At 49.6% G+C, this 25,294-nt stretch overlaps 1 protein-coding gene across 1 annotated transcript in view; it reads right to left on the reverse strand.

The window, feature by feature from the left end:
- ABLIM1 (actin binding LIM protein 1) overlaps positions 1-25,294 on the reverse strand; it is a 364,303-nt gene that overhangs the window by 233,639 nt on the left and 105,370 nt on the right. The window contains 1 exon segment of the mRNA XM_029610466.1: positions 394-528. Coding sequence (XP_029466326.1) covers positions 394-528 — 135 coding nt within the window.

Raw genomic sequence — 25,294 nt, forward strand, 5'->3', positions numbered from 1 at the left:
ACAATAAATATAATGACACATCCTCCATCCTGTTAGGTTCCCGCGGATGCTGTTACCTAATTTAAAAAAAAAAGAGAAATTACCTGCGGCTCTTCCTTCGAAGCGCGTACAAAGTGGCTTCCCCGATATTTCTGCACGCGCCCGATCTGGGGGGGGGAGGGTAAAACATCGCACGCACGTTTCAAAATCCAAACGGAGGCGAGCCGTGCGCTCCCCGGATCGCGCCTTCTTTAAACCCTCCTGAAAGCAGCGCCACGTACGGTAGCAGCAGGGCCTCCGGCGCCCGGCCATGAGCGGGTAAAGCCTCGCCGCGCGGTCACCGCCGGCGCCCTGCAAAGAGGCGAGGCAGCGCGCGTGGCCAGCGATTCTCGCCCCCTCCCCCCTCCAGCTCACCTTTGCAGGTAAAACATTTGATGTGGAAGTGTTTGGCCTGCACTCTCAGCACTTCGCCCTTGCACAGCTCGCCGCATTTCTGGCAGTGAATGATCGGCTTCTCGGCGGTGTGGTTGGGGTCCTGAGGATGGGCCACTGTAAAGCAAAAAGACAATTCAGAGACGACCGGCACAGGGCAGCGCTAAAGGCTTAGGAGGACGAACTAGGGCCTGGGCAGTGCACGGAGAGAGAGAGAGAGAGTCCCCTCCGCAACTGCCCCCCTTCTCCTGCTCAGCCCCTACCCCCCCCCCCCCCCCCATGCACACTGGAAAGCGGCAGATCAGCCCAGCCAAGGATATTTTGGGCAGTTTCAAACTCTTCTCCCGTGAGTGTACAAGCTCTGCCCTGGAGGCCCGGCACACCACAGCTGTGTGAGGCTCTCCTGCCCTTACAGGAGAACGCGTTGTACCAGAAATCATTTATAATAGCAAGGCCGGCACATCCTGCCTCCATCTCACCACCCTTGCACACACACTCACACTCCATCTCACCACCCTTGCACACACACTCACACTCAATCTCACCATCCTTACACACACACACGTGCACCTGCCATTTGCAGGATCTCGGGAAAAGCGAGAGAGGTCAAGAGCCGCTATGGGGAGAGGCTGCCAGGGCTGGCAGAAGGCGGCACTGGTAAAAAGACAAAATTTCAAACAGTTAGCAGAGGCTTAAAGCCTGTGGGGTAAACCTTTTGCTTGCAGACCAACGCCCATTTTCAATGCAGACTTAAATGCCTAAATCTGCTTTAAAAATTCCAGGAGAGGGGGACTTGGGCTGTAGAAGATTGGCCAACTGCAGGAGGTTATCTTTTTTTTTTTTCCGCCCTGACCTGGGGAGGGTAGGCAAGTAGTCCTAGCCCTCACAACAGGGGACCTGCCACCTCTCCCGGCTACTGAGAGGGTGTACGGCTTCGCCAGGTTGACCGACCTTGCCCTCTCTCTCCCCAGTGGCCCTGACGCAGCTCCCTGCAGGTTGGCAAGCAGCTGATCCAGATGCACGGGCACATGCGGCTCTATAATCTGACTCAAAACCCGGGTCCGTCCCTCCCCTCGTTTTTACCCCACTCCTCCCCCTCTTTTCCTGCCTCCCGTGGGACCGACGCCCTCAGCGCCACGCACAGTTTCACCTGCAGCTGCGCAGAAGCCTCCGGCCTACGCAGCAAGGAGTTTGGCGCGCAAAATACGTTCACAACGCTGTGGGGGCTGACGCAGTAAAATGCGGCCAGCCTAGCGCTCAGGACTTCCGCGCAGTTGGACAGCGCATTTTGGACGCGCCAGACTAGCACCTGATGCGATAAGGAGACTTAGCGCGTCCAAATATGCACCCGAACAAATACGCAGCCAATAGGGCTTATCACAGGTAAATTCTATATAGATGAGGCTATTCGCTATTCCCCCCCTGAAATGCAGAAAATCACGGGGTATCCAACACACACTTTTTAATGTGACAACTTAACTCCAGCCCTGGAGCTGGTGCAAAGTCAATCCACAGCTCAAGGGCTCATGAGAAACTTTAAAAGAATACGGTCTTCTGTGGTTCCACCATACTCAGTATCCTTGCGACAGCTACATTTACTGCTTGCCCGTAACAAGAGGTGCTTAGCTACGCCACCTCAGCCAGAAGAAGCGGGATAAAAAAAAAACGGATGCAGGACTTCAGCATTTCAGCGCTAGGGATGCCCAATCCTCCCCTAGCGCATCCTTTTTAACACAAACTGCGTCGGGTGCCCAGGGTACGCGGCTGTGCGCCCGTTCTCAAACGCGCATCTTATTGCGTCGGCCGCCGCCTGTGTCCAGGTTAGCGCCCTCCGATGCAAATTCCTTGCTTACGATGGGCTGACCCCCCCCCCCCCCCCGGCGCAAGAGGGGCTCTTTGCTTAGCACTGGAAATTTAACTCCTAGTCCAAGGTGCAGTAAAGTTTCCAGGGCCAATAGTCTATGGGCGGAAGCTGACGATCCCATGCCGGGACCTGCGGTCGGGATTTTATGGGCACATAAACCACGTTTTCTGCACTTGTAAGAGTTAGGTGCGTAAATCGTGTTTTTATGTGCGCTAAGCCTTTTCGTCAGGCGCATTTTCTGGTTTGTGAACTCCTGATGCCTTAGCCTCCCATTAGATTACTGCACCGGGAGTCTGAAAAATACTTAGGGTGTGTGTTAAGCCATTCATTGAATTTCAGCTCCACGCAGGCTTGAATTCACCTACACTGCAAGGCGAATCCAGGCACCCACCACCACCCTCTGAGTAAAGAGAAGCGCATTTCAGGGCTTTCCCCATGGCCCCTAGATAAGTGCATGAACCACGGACCACACCTTCACTTTACAATGCCTGCCCCTGAGGGACAAGGAATGGGAACATTAAGATAAGGAGAAGAGAGATCGCAGTCTTAGCCAGGTAAAAGCAGCTCTTGTGGACGCATTAACCAATGGCCATCCGAGCAGCAGCCAGGGGCTAGGCTGGGAATTACAACCCGAAGTGCACATATGTAACATGGTAAACAAGCAGATAAATCCCCTTCCCTACACCAGGACCGGCTCCCCTCCCCTATCTCTGACCTCCGTCCTGTTCCTGTATCTTTATTTATCTAGCTAAGGTTTCTTATAATCCGCATCCTCCATGCGACCTACAAAGCACTGCATACGTGGTACCATTAACAAACATTCACCACTAAAACACAAGATCCATCACATCAGTCACGTCAAACGCTGGCATAGCCCTGGATGGGCCTGGGTGCGCCGCGGCCCACCCAATCAGCCCGTCACAGAGCCGCGGAGGGCATGCTGGCCGAAAGGAGGAAGAGGGCTGTGAGGCCGCCGGCGGACGAGAAGAGGAAGAGGCCGGGCAGCTGAGCAGGCCCGCGAGGCCGCCAGTGGTCCCATCCCATGTATCGCGAGATCGGCAACGAGGATGTGCTAGCCCCGCGAGTTCTGAATGTCACTGGCAGGCACATGAGGAGCACCCACACCAGAACAGGTGTAAATGATAGCCTGCCTGGGTGTGAGGGTGTATGTCAGCCTGCCTAGGGGTGTGTGTGTGTTGAGTGTATGTGTGAATGGTAGCCTGTCTGGGGGGGGGGGGGGAGGGCGGGATTGGGAGCCTACCTGGGTGTGTGTGTATGATTATGAGAGAGAGCATGTGAGAGCGGGAGTCTGTGTGTGTTCGTTTATATGGAAGTGGGAGCAGAAGCCTGCATGTAAGAGCCTGTGTGTTTTTGTGGGAATACGAAGCTGTGTGTGAGAGATGTAAAAATGAGAGCCTGTGTGTGTGTCTGTGAGGGAGAATGGGAGACAGCATGTGGGAGCCTGTGTGTGTACCTATGTATGGGAGTAGGAGCCTGCATGTAAGAGCCTGTGTGTTTTTGTGGGAATACGAAGCTGTGTGTGAGAGATGTAAAAATGAGAGCCTGTGTGTGTGTCTGTGAGGGAGAATGGGAGACAGCATGTGGGAGCCTGTGTGTGTACCTATGTAGGGGAGTAGGAGCCTGCATGTAAGAGCCTGTGTGTTTTTGTGGGAATACGAAGCAATGTGTGAGAGATGTAAAAATGAGAGCCTGTGTGTGTGTCTGTGAGGGAGAATGGGAGACAGCATGTGGGAGCCTGTGTGTGTACCTATGTATGGGAGTAGGAGCCTGCATGTGTGAAAGCCTGTGTGTCTGAATGTGAGAGAGCACGTATGTCTGTAGGAGGCAATGGAATTGGGAACCTGCGAGTGAGAAACAGCATGTGAGAGTGGGAGCCTGTGTGTATGTGAGAGAGCATGGAAGAGTGGGATCCTGTGTGAGAGAAAGCGTGTGTGTGTGAGAGAGAACATGTGAGAGAGAGTGTGTGTATGAAGGAGGAAGAAGGAAAGAAGACAGGAGAGAGAAGAAGCAGAATAAAAGAAACCCTGAAAAAAAAATGGAAGAGAGACAAGGGGGAAAAAGAAACTAGGACCAACCCATCAGAAAAATGACAACAAAAGTAAAAAAAAAAAAAATGGATTTTACCTTTCAGTGATTGGAATCTGCCATCTTTGGGAATCTGCATTTCTTATATACTTGCATTTTGCTTTTTCTTCAGTTTTCCAGAGCTCAGAGTCGGGTTTCTCTGGCTTTCCATGTCAGTTTTGTCTGCATGTTTGTTTCTAATTTGTAGTCCCTTATCCTGTCTTAGGTAAGGGTCTGTCTGTGTTGCGCATGTGTGACAGATGCAGTATTTTAGCTAGCGTCTAGTTTCTGTGTAGGGATTTGTAGAGTCTGGTTTGTTCCGTTTGCCCATTAGGTAGTGTATTAGTGTTCCAGGGCCTGGTGTAATGTTTGCCTTGCTGCCTTTTTATGGTATTGTAAGGTTATGGTATTGTAAGGTTCTAGGTATTTATTTATTGCAGGGTTTGTCTTACTTCACAAAGTGGTTGGCAGTGAAGGGAATTTGTTTTGCTATCATTGAAGTGACACTTCAATTAGAATTATTTTTTTTTTTTTGCATGTCCTAGTTCTGTTCTGCACCTGTTGCAAATCTTTTTATGAGGATTATTATGATTATTGCTGTTTTATTGTAGTTCTGTGCATTTTTGAAAGATAATTCACAAAAGAATATATTGATATTTGTTTTATTACGTGATTGGATGTGATGTTTCTGTTAAAAGTTCTTTGCTTTTTGCATGATATTGTGTACTTAGAAACTGCAATAAATATAACAAATCTAATCCAGAATAAGGTATTTTTAATGCTTGAACAAATAGAATTAAAATATTTTAAAATGTCACTCATGATGGCTGTTCCAGAGTACTCAGAAACCCATGGCAGGGTGGTGCTAAGGCATTTTTTAATCAATAAGAGAACAGCTAGTAGGGCCTAGACCTGTATATGCCTACTGCCCATCCATGTTAACCTTGGGCCCACGCAAGAATTCAGTTCTGGCTACGCCACTAACTTAAAAGCAATAGAATAAAAAGCCTTCGCTTGCCTTCTAAATATGTTAATATCTGTAATGCAACGAACCCCTACTGGAGAGCATCCCAGGAGGAGGGAGCTAGATGAGCGAATGCTCTATTACGGGAGGACTGTGCGCTACAGCGTTTGACAGCTGGAACCTGGGACAGGTTAGGGTCCTGCGATCTCAATGACCACGTGGGCAAATATTTTTTAAATTTTTGTTGCCAACACATTCGGGGCAATCTTAAAAAAACGGGCTCTCCACTCCGTGGGAAGCCAATGCAATTCACTTGAGGTGGGAGAGAGAGAGGTCACTATCCTGCCGCTTCGCTCTGTGGCGACCCATTGGACAAGCTATGGACCCAATCAATTTGTCCAAATAAAAGCACTTGCAGTGCAGATCTGATCAGCATTTTTAGCCGGTTACATCCAGACTTGTGCAGTCTGAGATAATAATGTCCACTCGGAAAGTCTTATCTCTCGCCCTCAGGTTTAACATTTCGTTACAGCGTTGACCTCCACCGCCTCTGCTGGCAGGACCTGGCTTCCTTCACTGCCTATCTTTCTGACAGAATATCACCCGCGGCGGTGCACCATATATTAAACAACAATAAATGAAGATGGACAGAGAGATTTTTGAGGTCGGTAGTCTTCAGAGAGGCGAAAGAGTAGTAAAGTTGTGTGCGTAACTTTATCCAGATGTTCAGAGAGACCGATCTGGATACGTCTGCTACTGCTGCATGCCCAGATAACTTTAGGGGAGATATTTTTCCAACCAAAGCTACATGCGTAACGGTAGCCGGACAGCGCTTGATACGGGCGTTCACCTTTCAGTGCCGTCTTTTTTTTTTATGCAGATAAATTCTGTGCACAGAAAATTTCTAGGCTCGGCAGGAGGAAATATTCAATTCTTAGTTTTTGCCAGACAAAGCCTTTGACCGTCAACCTCATAATGACCCAGAGGGCACACAGGCCTTGCAGATAGTAACACGTGATAAATAACCTTCATCCCACACCCAGGACACCTACCAAGTCTTACCACCAATCAAATACATTGCTAGGTATTCAAAAGCTGCAGCTCAGACCCAAAGGGTACAGGAACAAGAGGCCTCCGTCTGGAAGCACAGGCTCTCCTGACTTGCTCTCTCTCTCCGTTGCGATGAATGGGCATCTGGGGGAGGCAAGTCCATCTCGGCCCTTGACTCTGGCAGTCCATTCAAGGCGCTTCACCACACATCGGTCTGTTCCTCCAAATCCAATAAAAATTTAACGATATATATATAAAGGTGGAAAATGACAGAAAAAAATAACTTCTTCCAAAATTACAGAAGTCGGCCACGCCATGCACACTCTAGGGGTACTTTTGGCTTCCCTTGCCTGCAAGACCTCATAGGAACAAAAATGGGATTTTCTGTCGCTCCTGCACACTCTGGTACCCATAATCTCTGCAGCCCCTCAGAAAGGGATCCCCCTCCCCTCTCCTCTGAACGGAATGGATCCCCCAAAGACTGAAGTTACAGATTTCTGAGAGCAGGCCAGCTCCCTCCTCTGCTCCCCCTGGATATTCTGCACATGGACTGGACCATGGGGGCTCCCCACATTTGTTTCCAGTTCATATCGTGGCTAATGGGCCTTTGCGATTTGTATTATCTGCAGATCAAGGTTCTCTGCAATGATCCCAGCACCAAGCCCTGGGGTATCCCGCTGTCCACTCTTTGCATAACAGCCACCTAATCTCTTCCACACCCGCTTTCCAGCTTTCTGCCCTACTCCCTTGCCATCTTAATGTTTTAAATGTTAACATTTTTATTGAAGCGAACGTGAGCATCAGGAACAGTACAGCAGAGAACATCCAAGAGAAAAAATGTCCACGGGGGTTCTTACACACCAGTTTGCACCCACCCCCCACAACCACCTGCCATCCCCACCTGCCATGTCCCCACATCAGGTTCCTACCTGAACACACCAGGCAGCTACCATAACCCAGATTTATCTTCCAAAGAAATAATAAGTCTACAGTGTTACGGGACCTAACTATTCTTCCATAGTAAAACTTTGTCCCGGAACGCAAACTGGCCTCTTAGAGAGAACACGCTCTCCCCCAAGATTCATCAAAATGCTGTAAATTTCGCATGAATGTCGCCCGTGATAAACACAAGGGGCTGTCCAGCTAGGTCGAGAGTACAGTGTACAAATCTCATCTCTGTGTGCCTTTCCTCACTCCAAATCTCATCCAATCTTCACTGATGTGTCCTGTGCTGCTCGTACATCTCGCTGTGATGTACGAGCAGCATTCGATGTGAATGTAAAACTGCCCCCCCCAACCCTAGGCCACCAGCAAAACCTCACCCCAAGTTACGAGATGACCCTCCTAGAGTGGTATAAGTAGGTAATTATGTGCCCCACCCCAGAAGTGTCCTCTCTCTCTCCCTCCTCCACTCCCTCTCCCCTCTCTGCCATGTTGGAGCTCATATCCCGTTTCCGGCATATCGGACAGTTCCACGCCAGGAAAAAAGGTGTAGTTATTACCCGCGTTGAAACATGCGATAACGTGCGTTACGCGATCGCACGCAACGTTAAACATCCCTCGTGTTCATAAACCCCGCCCAAACTCCTCCCCTTTGACTACATTTTTGGAGTTTGCATACGCCTCATGGGATGCTAAAAATAGACGCATGGGTCGAGGCATTATCACGGGCCTAACACATTTTGATGAATGACCCCGTGTGTGTGAGAGCGTTTCAGACAACTCCTCAGATTCCCAGAGATGCCCCCTTGTCCCGAGTGAGATAAATACGGTGCAATATCTTAAACTGAATTTCTCGCAGGGTGACGGAAAGTAAACACCCTAGGGGTCCACTACACTTATATTCCGCTCTTTCCCCCAAAAAAGGGACTCGGAGCACTTTACATCGTAAAGTGCAAATACCAGAATAATTTACATTATAAAAAAAGCAATAAAACGCATGAAATACAATACACAGAACCCTAACGCAGAGCCCCCTTCTCCCAGTAGAGAGAGAGCGCACCAGGCCGCAGCACATAGCAAAAACAAAATAACACAACGTCAAAAGCCTGAAATCCAGATCCACAGCATCTGCCACGGTGCCCGCTCATTCAAGAACTACACGTCCCCTGCTGGCCTGTAATCTTCTTCTTTCAAGGGGTTACCCTACCTTTCTCTTTAATACCGTTTCCATACTTTTGACTAACCTGCGCTCTCCTCCAGTCCCTCAGAACCTCCTCCGCCTGCAAACGACAGCTCAGCCCAGATCCTTTACTCCTCTGGGATGGTACAAAACTGGGTGCCACGGCCTTATCCGCACTCCTTTCTGCCAGTAGGGAGGCGAAGTTGGACACCGTCTCTTAGTAGATGTCTCACTCTGTCTGCCCGGTTGTTTCCATCTGCACAGCTCTGGCTATGGGTAGATCCCGAGCATCGGCCATCAGCCCCACAAAGCTTCACCGTCTGCAGGCTCTCTCTCGCCTCGTCCCCATAAATTTTATCTTCCCTCTTTGGTCCTCTTGACATTCCAAGTAGATTGGCCCTACGAGTTCCCAATACTTAAACCAATAACCAAGCTCGCACCCCCACCTCTCAATCCTGTGCTCACCCGCTGCCCTCTGATTCCATCCCAAGCACGCTTCCACTGCCACATTAGTGGTGCCCGCCTCCGCTGCTGACAGACTATTTCAGATGATCCACCCTCCCAGAACAGACGTTATTTCTCTCAATTACTGACACAGGCTGGGACTCTCTTCCGGCGATACTAAGAATGAGCTCCAGCACTGCAGGTACACGTTCGCAGCCGGCAGCAAACAGACGGGACTTGCTTCTGTAGAAACGCTGGATAGGATCCAGCAGCTTTCTGTTCTGCTGGACATCCTGCGGGAAAGGTCTCTGCTGAATCAAGCATTACCTTCCATAAAAAGTATGCTCCATGCTATAAAGCATGATCCATGCTACAAAACAAACCTCCGACGCATTCATTCTGATCTGTAAGCTCTGGCAAGCCCAGCTACAAAAGAGACCCAGCTCGCGTGCGCAGTCAGAGCAAGCAGCTGGCATCCTCCAAAAGACAAATCAATGCTTTTTTATTTACAGCGCCCGCTGAAAGTCGCGTGAGGGATTTATATTCCATGTAGGCCTGTCTCCAGCACAGGCAGGTAAGGCATGGGGAAATGTCAGGTGGGGAAAAAAGAGAGATGTCTGCAGCACCCGTCCCGCCACCATACTCGGGCCCGGCGCAACCGGGGGTGCATACCGTGCATTTCCATGGGGCAACACACCGGGGTGGGGGGTAGCAGACCAGCAGCAGAGGCCGCGGGGTCACTGGCATTGCCTAACCCGGCTGTTTATGTGTGTGCGCACCTGCGCTCACCTTCCACTCCCCCCCCCCCCCCCCAAAAGCAGGGAGATTGGTGGGCCATGTTGGAGCTCATCTCATCAGGGCCCGATGACAACAGGAGACCATGTTTGTATGTGTGTGAGTGACAGCCTGTGTGTGTGTGTGTGCCTGTGAGAGTCAGTGTGTAACATATAGGCCCTCACAGGTACACACACACACACTGCATCTGTGAGGGAGAGGGGAGCCTGTGTATGTTAGAGAGAGGATGTGTGTGAGAGAAGATAAAATGTGGGCATCCCTACCTCCCCCAATCCATGACAATCTCAGGGTGACTGGAAATCAGAAGATCACAGGTATGGAGAGCAGGAGATTTTTTTTAATTCCTTATTAGTTTTAATTATTGGGTGTAATTTGATAATTCTGTTCTTTCAAAAAATTAATTTTTTGGGGGTGGAGAAATAGAACATTTTTTAACTATTGGATTTTTTTATTCATCAGATGTTTTGAAATATTTTATTGATTGGGAAATTTTGTATGTTCTATTCATTAAGGGGCAGATTTTATAAAACTACGCGCGCATATACTTTTGTTCGCGTACCAGGCGCAAACAAAAGTACGCTGGATTTCAATAGATACGAGCGTAGCCGCGCGTATCTGTTAAAATCCTGGGTCGGCGCATGCAAGGCTGCCCAAAATTGGCAGCCTGCGCGCGCTGAGCCGCGCAGCCTGCCTCCATTCCTGCTCGAGGCAGGCGTAACTAGCGCAAGCCGGGCCGGCCGACGGCGTGCCATAGTCGGGTCCTGGGGCTGGTGCGGAGGCCCCGGCCACACCCCCGGAACGCCTCCGATGATGTGCCGGCCGCGACACGCCCCCGACACGCCCCCAATGATGCGCAAACCGTGACACGCCCCCAACACGCCTCCAGGAAAGCCCCGGGACTTACGCGCGTCCCAAGGCTTTGCGCGCGCCAGCAGCCTATGCAAGATAGGCTCGGCGCGCATGGGGGGGGTTGGGGTAGGTTTTCGGGGGTTACACGCGTAGCCCTTTGAAAATCTACCCCTAACTGTTTGAAATATTCTTTTTATGAATATGATTGTTTTACATGTCTTGATTTTATTATTTATTGTTTTATGAAGAATGGTAACGTTTCTGTTTTTTCATTGTTGCTCTGCATACAGAGGCTGGCTTGTTGTGGTTCCAGTTCAGTTCTTCTCAGCACGTTTCTGTTGATCCTTTCTGACTTTTTTATTCTGAATTTGCTGAGGGTCTCTCTGTGCTCTGCATATATGACAGAGGTGAGGTATTTTGCTGGCATGTAATTTCTGTGCAGCCTGGTCTATTGGTGTTCTAGGGCCTGGTGTAATATGTGCAGTGTTACCTTTTCATAGATAAGGTTATTTTGGTATGGAAGGTTTACTATATTGGAATAATTCAGTTTATTCATAGCTTTCTGAGGGCCAAGCCCACACCCAGCAGAGTTTTCTGGTTGGCACCACAGCAGTGCATCATACCTATAAGGGAGCCCGGACCGACGTGCCGCAAATGCGCAGTAGAGAGCAGCTCTACCGCGCATGCGAGCACGTCGGCCAGAGCAGAGCGTGCCCCCCCCCAAAAAAAATGGCGCCTGCTCCTTAGGAGCAAGAGCGGCGGCAGGAGCAAGAGATGCGGCCGGGAGGAGCGGGAGCGGCGGCGGCGGCAGCAGGAACAGGATCGGTGGCCGGGAGGAGCGGGAGCGGCGGCGGCGGCGCGCGCGCGAGGGAGGGAGGGAGGGAGGAGCAGTAGCGGCGGCGGCGCACGCGCGAGGGACAGTTGTGGATCAGCTGAAAGGGGAGGGAGGAGAGAGTGAGGAGAGGGAGAATAGAGAGGGAATAGGGGGGGGAGGAGGGAGAATAGAGGGTGGGGGGAGGAAGTAGGAAGGAAATAGACCGAAAATTTTTTTTTAAATGTAGCCCGTTGTTACGGGCTTAACGGCTAGTATAAATATAATGTGCAGGTTGTAAGTGATATTTCTGCCTCAGCAGACTGTACTTTTGAATGTCTTTCATGTAAAATGTGTTATAAATGCACAATGTAATTGTGTGTGTCTGTAAAGGGTGTAGGAGTGTGTGGGGGGAGGGGGTGGCGAGTGTGCAAGGCTGTAAGGTTTGCCTAGGGTACCTCATACCCTTCCCTATCCATGGGTTCCGGTGGGGGCAAGGGGAGGGTCAGTTTTTAAAAATATGGATTGCAGGATGGAGCTGGGCTTTATTTGATGGGTCTGGGACAGGCACTGAATGAATCGGGCGGGGCAGCACGGTGCTAGCACTAGTACCATTTCTAAAGCACTACTAGCCACATGCAACACGGTTCAGAAACTCCTAAGAGACATCCCCTGCTCCGAGAAGCGTCAATGGGCGGTGGATTTACCATGGATCCCTGGAGTTTGCTCAGAGAGAAGTGCTGCCTGCACCGATAACCACCGCAGATCCTTGCACAGAAATGACTCCTATCATTTATTGGTCACATACGACGATGTATGCGTTCCATACGTAAATGGACTGAGAACGCCGGTTCAGAAGGGACAGTCTGAGCCAGGTTTGGATTTACAGCACTGCACCTATGAACTTGTGTCCTGCTTTTTTATTTTTAAGAAAAACTGGAAGAGAGGCCATGGTCGCGATGGGCAGCGTGACTCGCTTCTCACCTGGAATGATCCGGTCACCCTGCCCAGCTAGGACATTACTGGTTACCCTGTGTGACTCCTCCTTGGTGACAGGGGCTGAAGGGAGAGTTCATGGGGGGGAATCTTCCATGGCCTTTAGGGTTTCCCCCAGAGATATTCTGCAAGTGTCCGGTAGAGATAAAACACACACTGCCACTGTACAGGTTGTTCAAAGTAAATCTTTTAGTGGTAAAACTTGATTGCAGGTGAGCGCACCTTCAATGCAGAAAAGTAAAGTCTCAGCCAGTAGCGCATCTGCACACCCTGGCAGTAATAAAGAGCCTGAGCGCCCTGACCGTGCCTGCAGATCCTGGAAACCAGTGGATGAGAACTGGATGCGCCCCCTCAGACAAAGACGGAGGAGCCTCTGACGGATGCTTTCCCCAAGCCTGGCACTGAGTCCTCCTCACGACGCCAGCCGGGAAACTCCGGTCAATCTTCACTCCACTGAAACTATCTCTCCCCGGACAGCTAAGAAGAAGGAAAATACCCCCCTCTCGCTTCCTTCCCATTCTTTAAAAAGCCTCAGTGGTCCCCTTGGATCCCAAGACAGCAAAAGGCTCCCAAGTCCTGAAGGCCGTAACCCTGGACTCCAGCCGCCTTCCTAGAACAAGAGACAGGACCGGAGAAATGGCCACTTTCTCGGAAAGAGACACAAACCCTGCCCCCAAAGAACATCTCCAAAGCACGAGGGCTCAATAATTTCATAAAACTCAAAAAGTAAATTCCCACTGGAGAGTGTCAAACACCTTCACCACTCTTGTTCTCTCTGACCTCGCACTCCGGCTCTGTTGAAGCTCCGTGCGACGGTTCTGTGACCCCTTCACACACAACGAGACGTCTGATGTAACAGAAGGTCACACACACAGCAGCGGTACGCATTTTCTCTCATTCATATAAAAAGAGAACAGCAAATGGTTTCCTGACTTCTCCTCCCCTAGAGGGATGCTCCCGAATGCAACACATAAGCACGGACTGCTTGAGGGCTAAGAGACAGATCTTTTGTGCAGGTTTTGGAACAATTAAGAGAACCAAAATGACTCCATTTCTGCTAGTCAGGCTGATCCAACCCAGCAGTTTTGATTTCCTCTAAGAAAAACAGAACTACATTTCCATGCATGCAATTGGGCAAATCTAGGCCTGGATCAAACTCTTTGGGGTTGGCGTGAGTGAGGTGACGACTGCAGAGCAGGCCCCTCCTACTGGATCTCGTGAACGACAGGACAAGTGTCACCGGAAGGCACATCAATCAAAGAGTCCTGCTCAGGGCTGCTCAGACCTGTCGGTAGGGGCCCCACAGCCAGTCTGGATATGTTCAGGATATGTGTAAGGAACATGCATGAGACAAATGGGCATTTCCCTGCTCTTCACACTGTATGCAAATGGATCTCATGCATATTCACTGTGGATCAGCAGGAGAGGTTTGGGAAGCCCTGCTCTAGCTGGAAGAGACGCTTCCTCAGGATGCCTTGCTCCTTTGACTGGTAGCAGTGGCACTGCACGTCGTGAGGGAGGAAACAAACACATTCCTTCAAAACACACACAAAAAAAACTATTTCCCATGGAATGGCTCCATTGCTATGCTCCGAGCCCCGCTTCCCTCATCACACACACGTTTAATGGCCGCTGGAAACCACTGCTGGGTGGGCTGCCACCTGGCTCCACGTCATAAGGAACAGGTCAACCCCATCTTCTTTTAGCCCAGTGCATGCAGGGAGCTGTAGTTGCGATTGTCCCAGTGATTTCCCCCGAGTCAGTCAGAACGACAAATCCCTTCCAGTCCCCTAGAGAGAAGCCTTGTAGGTACTGGGGTAAGGCCAGGACTGGATCGTTCTGTTCCTTCTGACATGGAGCCAGGTGGCAACCTTTAACTGCTGAAGGCCCAAAATGCTGACTAATTTAAGCCTCTCTTGAGTCTGGAAGCTTATGTAGCCCCAAGGCCTTTTGCAGCAGGATTGTGAACGGGATGCTGACGTGCCAGTGGCCCGCTGAAATTCCAGCACCAGCCTACAAACGCATTCAGCGCTTGTCCTGAAATCAGCACTCTCGGCACACATGGAGAAGCATAAAGTGGGGAAACTGAACCGGCAAGTGTTGTGCATTCAGCCTAGCGCCTGGACGGTTCCAGCCAGTGTGGGCCTGCTCAGAGCAGGTTGGATCTGTTCCTATCTGCACGCTGCAGCGTCTCCCTCGGGCTCTGTGACTGCGCAGGCCTTGCAATGGTTCTCAAACTAGTCCTTGGGCTCCCCCAAAGTAAGTTGGATTTTAAGGAAATCCCTAAAATATGCACGAAATATATTTTAATGTCTCAAATGAATGCAACGCTCTCATGCATACTCGTTAGACATATTCTGAAAACCTGAATTGAGATTGTGGGGAGGTGTGGGATGGAGCTCAGGAATCCCTTTGAACACTACTGATGTAAGCAATGCACATAAAACAAGAGAGCATGAAGCCTTAATGAATCACCACGTCCTCCTCCTCCCTCTGCGTGACCCTCCTACAGACAGGAGGATAGCAGAGTTCCTAAGCAGCGACCTGGGTGAGAGGGTCCACTGAAGACCGCCCTCTCCCCCTGAGGGTACTGTCACCTGCCCCCACCTACTACATGGCACCGATTTTGCATCTGCTGCCAAGCGAGAGGTACCCAGACTCCGGTCAACCCCCAAATCTTTGAAGAAAATCTACGCCAGGAGCTCCCCCTGAAAAATTCCTTTGCAAGCTGCAGGCAAGGCTCCAATTTAAAACACGGCCCCTTCATGTGTCGATGCTGATCTCAAACAGTGTGAGACTAGGAAGATTTTATGAGGGAAGGAGCCCAAGCCTAGTAGGTGATAAGGGTGGGAAAATGGCAGCAGAGGATGGGCTCGGGAGATAGTCATAAGCAAACAGTGAGACTAATCGTAGAAAATTCTTATTCACTCAACGCACAATTTAAACTCTGGGATTTGTTGCCAGAGGAGGTGGTTAGTGCAGTTAGTGTAGCTGGGTTCAAAAAAAGGTTTGGATAAGTTCTTGGAGGAGAAGTCCATTAATGGCTATTAATCAAGTTTACTTAGGGAATAGCCACTGCTATTAATTGCATCAGTAGCATGGGATCTTCTTAGTGTTTGGGTAATTGCCAGGTTCTTGTGGCCTGGTTTTGGCCTCTGTTGGAAACAGGATGCTGGGCTTGATGGACCCTTGGTCTGACCCAGCATGGCAATTTCTTATGTTCACAAACATTCACAGGGTGAAATGAGCCTCGTAAAAGAGCCATTTCACTTTGACACTAAGTCCATTCCTTTCTTGAAAGTTTTTTATTTAACTGACAGAAAACAACAATCAACAACCGCTGGCCATCAAAAAGATCAGTACAAGTTAAGCAGTTTACAAAGGCAATTCAGAAACATCAAAATCAGTGCGGCATGCCTCAACACCAACATGAGAGCTACAAAGCAACTGTTTTACTTTCCAAGATACTACCCATCACATCCCTGTATCTGGTCATATAATGCCTCGTTGGTCTGTAGTGAAAAGGTCAGCTTCTCCATCAGTGCAATTTCGTGCACCTCAGAAAGCCATTGGGCCACCCATGAGAGCATAAAAACTTGCCATACTGGGTCAGACCGATGGTCCATCAAGCCCAGTATTTTGTTTTCAACAGTGGCCAAACCAGGTCACAAGTACCCGGCAAGATACCAAACAGTAAACAGATGCCATGCTGCTATCCTGCAGTGATAAGTGGTGGCTATTTCTTAAGGCTACTTGGTTAATAACAGTTTATTGACTTCTCCAAGAATGTGTCCAAACCTTTTTTAAACCCAGTTACGTTAACTGTCTTAACCACATCCTCTGAGAATGAATTCCAGAGCTTAACTGTGCATTTAGTGAAAAATAATTTTTTCCATTTTTTTTTTAATGTGCTACTTACTAATTTCATTGAGTGTCTCCTAGTCTTTGTATCTTTTGAAAGAGTAAACAGCCAAAGTACATTTACCTGTTCTATTCCACTCATGATTTTAGAGACCTCTATCATACCCCCTTCAGTTGCCTCTTCTCCAAGCTGAAGAGACCCAAAACCTTTCAACCTTTCCTCATAGGAAAGCCGTTCCATCCTGTATCATTTTGGTTGCAGTTTGATAACAGTGAGATAGACGCCTGTCTATCTCCTGATTCAGAAAGTGAGCCCCCACACCTTCATTGTGAAGATCGAGGTGCTCCGGCCCCAAAACCCGCATCCCTACAAGGCTTCTTAGGCCAAAAGGACTGAGATCTTCCAAAGCGACGAGAACTTTGTTCTGTAAGGACAAAACCAATGGGACTCCCTGGAGCAGCCCTTCACCCCAAAAGGACGCGATGGCAATCAAGGAACCTTGGATTCACCCCATCTATTCGCCATCCTCTCCAAACCACTTCCAAATAAGAGAGAACCCTTAAAGGGTAACCTTGTGAGATTAGACTTGGATATAGTGTCTGCCAACCAATTTCACAGCCACAGCTGGCACCTAAGCCACTATCATGGCACCTAAGCCACTATCACGGAAGCCTCCCCTCTGCCATCGGAGCCTGCTTCTTGTGTCTCTGGAGAGAGAGACGCAAACCAGCCCAAGCCACCAGGCAGAAGCAAGAGGCAATCTGCAAATTCATTGTTTAAGGATAGCCTCAATCCTCCTAATCTGAGCATCTTTTAGAGCTGCTCCTCCTTCCACTGGGATGGTGGTTTGCATTGTGACATTCGCCATTTTATTCTTCTTTCCTCTCAATAATTCCTAACACTCGGCTTTTTTTTTTTTTTTACTACCGCTGCTGCACACTGAACCAAGGACTTCAAAGTATTGTCCACTATGACACCTAGGTCCTGTTCCTGGGTGGTAGCTCCTAATATGGAACCTAACATCGTATAACTATAGCATGGGTTATTTTTCCCTATATGCAACACCTTGCACTTATCCACATTAAATTTCATCTGCCATTTAAATATCCAGTCTCGCAAGATCCTCCTGCAATTTGTTTTGCAATTCACTTGTGATTTAACAACTCGGAATAATTTTGTATCCTCTGCAAATTTGATCACTTCACCCTTTGTTTCCTTTTCCAGATCATTTATATTTATATTAAAAAGCACGGTCCCAATACAAATCCACAAGGCACTCCACTGTTTAACCTTCTCCACTGAGAAAATTGACCATTTAATCCTACTCTCTGTTTCCTGTCTTTTAACCAGTTTGTAATCCACAAAAGTACATCGCCACTTATCCCATGACTTTTCAGTTTCCTTAGAAGCCTCTCATGAGGGACTTTGTCAAGCGCCTTCTGAAAATCGAAATACACTACATCTGCCGATTCACCTTTATCTACGTTTATTAACCCTTCAAAAATATTTAGCAGATTGGTGAAGCAAAACTTCCCTTGGGTAGATTCATGCTGGCTGTATCTCATTAAACCATGTCTCTCTTTATGCTCTGTGATTTTGATCTTGAGAATAGTTTCCACTATTTTTCCAGGCACTAAACTCAAGACTCACAGGACTATAGTTGTGGCGGGGAGGGTGGAAAGCAAGAGGCTTACATTCATGCATTGTGGGCCTGTCCCCGTATCCAGAATTTTCGGGGTCAAATAGAGAACAAGGTGGCCACTATTTGGGGTCTGAAACGCAGCTTCACACCAATAGCACGCCTCCTCGGGACCTGGGAAAAGTGTACTCTGATCATTTTTTCAACATAAATTGTGTGGGCAACTCCAGTTAGCAGCTAAGCTTGCAATCACAACACACTGGAAGTCTCTGTGCCAGAAACTGCTTTCAATGGCGACGATTCACAAAAAGCTGATACAAATCACTGTGAAGCTGGAAGATGTAATCAAGCAAATTGACAAAATAAAGAGTAGGTACGTGCCCGGACCAGATGGCAAACGCCCCAGCGTTCTGAAAGAACTCAAACATTAAACTGCAATTTGTAACCTATCGCTGGGATCAGCCGTCGTGCCTGAAGACTGGAGGGTGGCCAATGTAACCCTGATCTTTAAAAAGGGCTCCAGGGGTGATCCGGAAAACTATAGACCTGTGGGGGTGAGGGGGGATGTCGCCACGTGGCATTAAAAGCGTAGGCCTGGGAGTTTCAATAGGGGGTGGATTTTTGGACAAAACATCACATATATCGTGTGATAAATGCTGTTTTTATCCACATCAGGGTGAAGGGGGCCAGGCCTTAAACCCGACGCCCTGGGACCTTCAGGCCGTCAGTCTTTCCTGGGAGTCCTGGTATATTTGTCCCGATTCCCGGGAGAGTCGGACACACCCCTGCAGCCTACTGCTCAGACCAGCAACGTGTGTGTCCCACATTCCCAGCAGCACATAAAGGCATGCTCGGGAAGCGCACCGTGCCGGTTCTACAGCCATCCTGACGTCCGCCCTGTGGAAGTGCTACCTGATTTCCAAGCTTTGCCCTAGTGTAAGCGCCCAAGCCTTCCTGTTCCAGTATTCCTGCCCCTGTCCTGCACAGAACCCTTCCTGCTTCACGGTTCGGTCTCCAGTGTGCGGCCTGCGTCCAGCTCTGCGTCTCTTCCCTGGTGATTCTCCAGCTCCCGGTCTTGCCACCCTGTCTCTCTCCATGCATGAACCAATATTACCCCTATCGCAGCTCAGTAAATGTACCCCCTAGTTTGAAGCAGCTTGTTGATGTCATACAGAGTAGAGGGAGTAGGCCTCTCGTCATCCAAGCACTAGTCAGTGTCTGCCTCGGCCTTCTCCATGGCACTGTTTTTCCCCAGACCTTTGGGCTTTCCCAGTCCATTCGGCCCAACAGGCTGGTAGCAACTTCTCAGCAGATTCGTTAAGCATTTTGTGTAGTCCGAACTAGATTTCACAATTAGGATGGAGAAGGCTGACGGCCAAGGATGTGAGGAATTCAAGGCCTACATGTCTGCTCTCTCTCTCAGCTCATCACGAGACCTCCACTTGTTCCTTTTCGGGGTAGCTGGCAAGGTATTACTTTCCCTGCCCAAGCTCATATCGTGGCTGGATTTGCCCCCATTTTATTACTTCCCCCTCTCATTGTGCACCCAAGTACCCCTGGTCACTTTCCCAATTTTAGACTAGCTACCTTGAGATGACGACCCCCAAGGCCTCTTTCCTGTTTAGTGACTGCTAGTTCCTCACTTCCAGAGAGGTAATCTGGCCCTTAGATTTCTGGATCTCAAATGTATGATTTTACTTTCTTTTTTATTGACACCCAACAAGACCATTCTTTCAGTTTTTTTAAATATAGACTTTCATCTTATCTATCTCCCTCAGCAAACCTACGCTGCTGCAGACTTGCATATTATCTGCATAAGAGCGTTCGCCTGTCCTTTCCCCCAGTAAATACGCCAAAGACCACCGGGCCTAGCACCGATCCTTGTAACAACCCTCAGGGTCTCTTCACCAGAGTGGACCCCCCCCCCCCCCCATTGACCAACACTATCAGAGTCCTACATAGAAAGAGGACAGCAGAAAAAGCCCAAATAATTTAGCTTTACAATTCTCATCGCCACCTCTCAGATCTCCTGTGTTTATCCCATGCTTTCTTGAACTCAGGTACTGGTTTTTGTCTCCACCAGCACCCTGCTGCTCGGCCAGCTTCTCAACCACTTTATATAGGTTTGCTGCCTCTCCTGGACCGACTAGCTTCCTCGTGGAAGAGGGTCAAAGTCCTTATCGAAACCCACGTAGGGCGATGTCCGCTGCGCCCCCGTGGATCTGCTTACTCTGGTCACCTCTTCAGAGAATTCAATCAGCTTTGCTTGGCAAGGCTTTTCCCTGGTGAAACCACGCTGCTGTGGATCCTGTAGCCCTCCAGCTTCAAGGTTCTGCACTTTGATTTTCCTTGTGCGCCGCCACCGTTGTTAACGTGTCTGTGGTTCTCCACACCCTCCTTGTTCCCACCCTTCAGGGGGCGATACTGCTGCATCCGCTCTTCTCCGGTCAGCGCCTGCTTTAGCTCCTTCTGCATCCTGGGATGCACCTTAATCAGGTCCCATAGCCTTGTCTACAACTAAAAATTTCCACAAGGCTGCAGGCAGCTCTGACCCACCGGCCCTTTCAAAGCAGTCTGCTTCCCTGCTGTTCTTGGACAGGCTGGAGCTGCACAAGCAGCGCTCTTTCCCCTACATTAAACCAGTCACAGGCAGGAGCAGGGAGCGAGACGCAGGTCAGGCCGACAAGATCTGAATCGAGCGAGGCAAGCAGGAAACAGTCCCTGTCTTGTTCTCCTATTGATTTCCAGCCTTATCGAGCATCTACAATGCTCTCCTGGCACTAAGTCCCAGACGGTCGTTTTCTCTGCATCACTCTTAGTGTTTCTGGGCCATCTAGGTTAGCAGCTGGCTCTTAGCATAGGTGGATCCAGCCCGATTTTTAAGCCCTGCCTGCAGCTCTCATCGTCCCAAGAAAAGCAGAGTACAATTCCATGCCCGGGACTGGATCAGCTTGTCCTGAAAAAAAATACACTAGACCCCTGATGCGTTAACATGGCCCCATCTTTCCATGTATCACATCTATCACTGCCAAGAGGACGAATACGGTGCCAGGGTGGACAGGGCAGAGAATCAGGGAGGGGCCGGATCTCCCAGGACCCCCACCCTCTCAGATTTCCTACAGCAGAGGGATCAGTATTCCAGGAAAGGTCCGCTGAAGTGAGTGGAGGAACTAATAACAGATTGTGTCATCAAACTCCTGGTCAGATTTCCATGCAGCCCTAGGCAGGCGCTAAGCCAGGTCTCTCTCTCCACCCGCCTGGTGCTGGCGGGAGAAGGCAGTGAGCTGACCTCACTCTTTCTGTATGTGCAGACTGTCCAAGCACAGCAAACCCATGCCGTCATAACGAAGCACGTTCATTTCCTTAAAAAAAAACACACACACGCACACAAAGCCGTTCATCTATGGCATGAGAAGCACTTCCGTGATCCTGCCGAGGCTCGCTCGGGGCACATGACAGGTGCCCATGAGCAGCTTGTGTGGGAAGGACAGGGAACGAGCTTTTCATAACCATCCCCAGTTCCTGGAATTTTTGTAAAACTATTTATTTATTGAAATCGGCAGATCAAACATATAACAGCAGCAGCAGCAAACCACCACTATGGGACAGCGGCATCAGTCACTGCAGAAGAACCCACCATATTACAAAGCTTAGCCCAATAATTATCAAGCAGTCATCAAAGCTGAGGGCCACTGTCTTGAAACATATTCCTAATACTGTCCCCGTATTTTGTCACACTCAGCACTATTATTCCTCAGCTCGTGCGTTAACGTCTCAGTTAGGGCCACCTCGTGCACAATCAGTGGAGCTGCCTTGCAGAACGTGGCTATCGTAAACCGGTCACCAACAACATCTGCCTGCATAACCTGCCTGAATAGTTATCTAGAAGTGCCAAGACCCCCTCACCCCCACCCCAAAATAAGACATAAAGCAGATCTAACGAGTATCGGGGGGACCCTAGGATTACCCACCCAGAATGCCCAAACCGCTGGACGTGAACAGCGCCGCCTACGGACGTAGGACCCTTCCTCACCACAGCCTCTGAGAGATCAGGTACCCGTACTCACCGTCCACGGCAAGCCTGTACACTAACTTGGCCCGCCGGCTACGTAATCATGCAGCAGGGGCCGCCCTCCGTTTCCAGTCGCTCTCCTGTAGATTCAGCCCTAGACCTACAGTCCACTGGGCCATCGAAGTGGTCATGGAAGCCGAATAGCTGCCTTACAATAACCAGGGGATAATTCTACCTCCTTCAACAGCGAGCGTCCGGTTGGCCCCCATGTAAGCTAAGGGTTAAAACGGCGCTAGGCGCACTTAGAAGAAGGAAGGCACCACTTTTTTAACAGAAACGTGCTGCTCTCCATACTCTGGAGATCTGGCACCTGCCAGGACCTGCTTTAGTTCCCTCCCCAGACGGCGCTACACCCCCTCTGTTTATCAGAGCAACCCGAGCTGCCACTGCAGCTCCTCCAGAACACAACCGGCAGGTCACCCTGGTTCCTCACGCGGGACGCCCAGCCCTATTCAGGGTTTTGGAACTTCCATCCCAGTGCATTCTGGTACCTGTAGTCCCTGCTTCTCACATGTACAGTCATCGCTGGAGGGACCAGGGTACATTGGGGGATGGTGTCATAAAAGGTCTCCCTCCAGGGAAGATCTGCGCAAACCCCAGAAAAGGTTTTTTTTTAAAAGGCCTCAAAATATGGAAGAATTAAAAAAAAAAAATAATAATAATAATAATAATAATAAAGCAAGTTTCCCCCCACAGAATGTTACAGCTTGGGGATGCGAGTCCAGGAGAAAGTCCTGCTGGCACCGGAAGCTGCTCCCCAGCTGCGTTTCCAGCAGGGAGTGGGAGGTAGGAGTGCAGAATAGGACCCGGGGCTGGGCGCGTGTTGGCGAGTGGGGAGGGCACGGTCTGTCTGTGCCTGGGTGGATACAGGTGGATGTGCTTCATGCTGTAGTGAAGCTCCTAGAGGGCCTGGGTTACTACGGCTTTCCTCTCATTCTCTGTCTGGGGGGGGGGAAAGGCGATAAATCAGCCATTCCTGTTTCCAGCACCAAAGGTGGTGCTGATCCTGTGCTGCAGTTCTGGTATAGCCCACATTTCTAGCCCTCTTAGATATCTCAGCAGCTTTTGATACGGTGAACCACAAAATCTTAATATCACGCTTAGCAGAGATAGGCATCTCTAACACAGCCCTATCATGGTTCTCCTCCTACCTTGACCACAGAAAGTACTTAGTCAAACTTGATAAATCCGAATCCACACACATTCCTCTTTCACAAGGCGTACCCCAGGGCTCCTCCCTTTCCTCCACCCTCTTTAACATCTACCTTCTCCCTCTTTGCCACTTATTATCCAAACTGGGACTAAAATTCTTCTTGTACGCTGACGACGTACAAATACTTATCCCCATCCAAAACTCCCTCAACGAAACCCTGCACTTCTGGGAGACATGCCTCACATCTATCAACGCCCTCCTTTCCAACCTACACCTTGCACTCAATACTTCAAAAACTGAAATCCTAATTATTACTAATCAACCCAGCTTATCCATTCACCAACTGCAACAGAACACTTCACAAAATCTCACACCTCCGTCCACTGTCAGAGATCTAGGAGTTCTCTTAGATACACAACTTAGCTTCAAATCCCACATCAAATCACTCCTAAAAGGGGGCTTCTATAAACTCCAAACCCTCAAAAAACTTAAGCCTCTCCTCCACGCACATGACTTCCGTACCGTTATGCAAACCACTATACTATCAAAACTTGACTATTGCAACTCACTGCTAATAGGCCTTCCAGCTTCCACAATCAAACCCCTCCAAATCTTACAAAATGCCATGGCTCGCATCCTTACAAACTCAAGAAAGACTGATCATATTACTCCCATATTACAAAACCTCCACTGGCTACCAATCACCTATCGCTCTCAATACAAAATACTCACTATCATACATAACACGCTATATAAAAATAACTCCCCCTGGATCGAAGATATGCCACACTTCCACCAGGCCAACCGTCCTACCAGAAACTCCCTTGCGGGCACCCTCCACACCCCTTCACTCAAAATTGCTCACCTCACAAACACCAGAGCGAGAGCCTTCTCCATCGCCAGCCCCACCCTTTGGAACTCCCTCCCCACCGAGCTCCGACTAGAACCTTCACTTAATCAATTCAAAAAAGGAATCAAGACCTGGTTATTTAAACAGGCCTATCCCAACGCCTCTCAACCCTAGCATTTGACTTCTCCTCAACACTCATTATTTCCCTCTCCCTAGTACAGTGTCCCCCCGCCCCCCTACACACCCTCCCTCCCTCACCACCCCATCCATATTATGGCTTCCTGATATTCAGTCACCACCTCTCCTTCCCATCGCCACCCCCTGCCCCCCTGTACAGTTCCTACCCCACCCCGCCTCCCCTATGCGCTTCATCCCCCACCCCCGCGCTACCCCCCACTTTGTCGTCTCTTGTATATAATTAATTTATGTCCAACCTGGTTAACCACATGTAATCTCATTTAATAACTGTGGCGCCCGTTGGCTCTACAGTAAAGTTGTCACCTTTTAACTTCCTATCCTTCCTCCATCTATCATTGTAATTTCCTTTCTCAGTTGTCTGTAAACCGACATGATGTTGTTTTTTTTTACGAATGCCGGTATATAAAAGTTATAAATAAATAAAATAAATAAAATTTCCCAGCCTTAGGTCCATTCGGTCCAAACTTGGTGAGCCACGGTGGCTTTTAGTTTAGTAGTAAAGAGGGCACACGGGGCTACCAGCTGGCCAGCCTGCCTGTTTTCCTGGCCAGGCATTGAACCCCCGCAGTGTGAAAGCCGGGTTTGAGCTGCCCCTCCCCCCCCCCCCCCCGCCACTCGCCGGCCAGGTCAAAGAGCACGGCTCCGAGGGGAAGAGGAGGGGGGAAAGCAGGAGCAGCTCCCCCTCCCTCCTGTCACCAGGCAAGGGAAAGTTTGAATCATCTGGGGGTGAAGGTGGAGAAGGCGCTGATAGCGAGGGTGAGGGTGAGTGGTGACAAGGAAGAGGGATCAGGAAGCAGAATTGTTGGGAGGGGTGGTGGGGAGCATGAGGGAGGGGGTGGATGCTGGGAGGAGGAGGAAGAGGGGTGAATTCTGGGGGGTGGGTGCTAGAAGAGAGTGGTTAAGGGTGCGGAAGCGGGGTTGAATGCTGGGGGGGTGGAGGGGTGAATACTGTGCAGATGTAATGAGTCAGGAGGGAAGGGTGAATGATGGAGGGGAGGGATGTGGCATATGCGGCAGGTTCCACCCCCGAGTTGGCAGCTCAGGTGTATGCAAGCCATGAAGGTGCTCACGAAACGGAAATCTTAAATCTCACGCAGGCCGATGCAATATGGACGCGCTAAGAGCGTGC

Source organism: Rhinatrema bivittatum, chromosome 7 (assembly GCF_901001135.1).
Source record: "Rhinatrema bivittatum chromosome 7, aRhiBiv1.1, whole genome shotgun sequence".
Lineage (NCBI taxonomy): Eukaryota > Metazoa > Chordata > Amphibia > Gymnophiona > Rhinatrematidae > Rhinatrema > Rhinatrema bivittatum.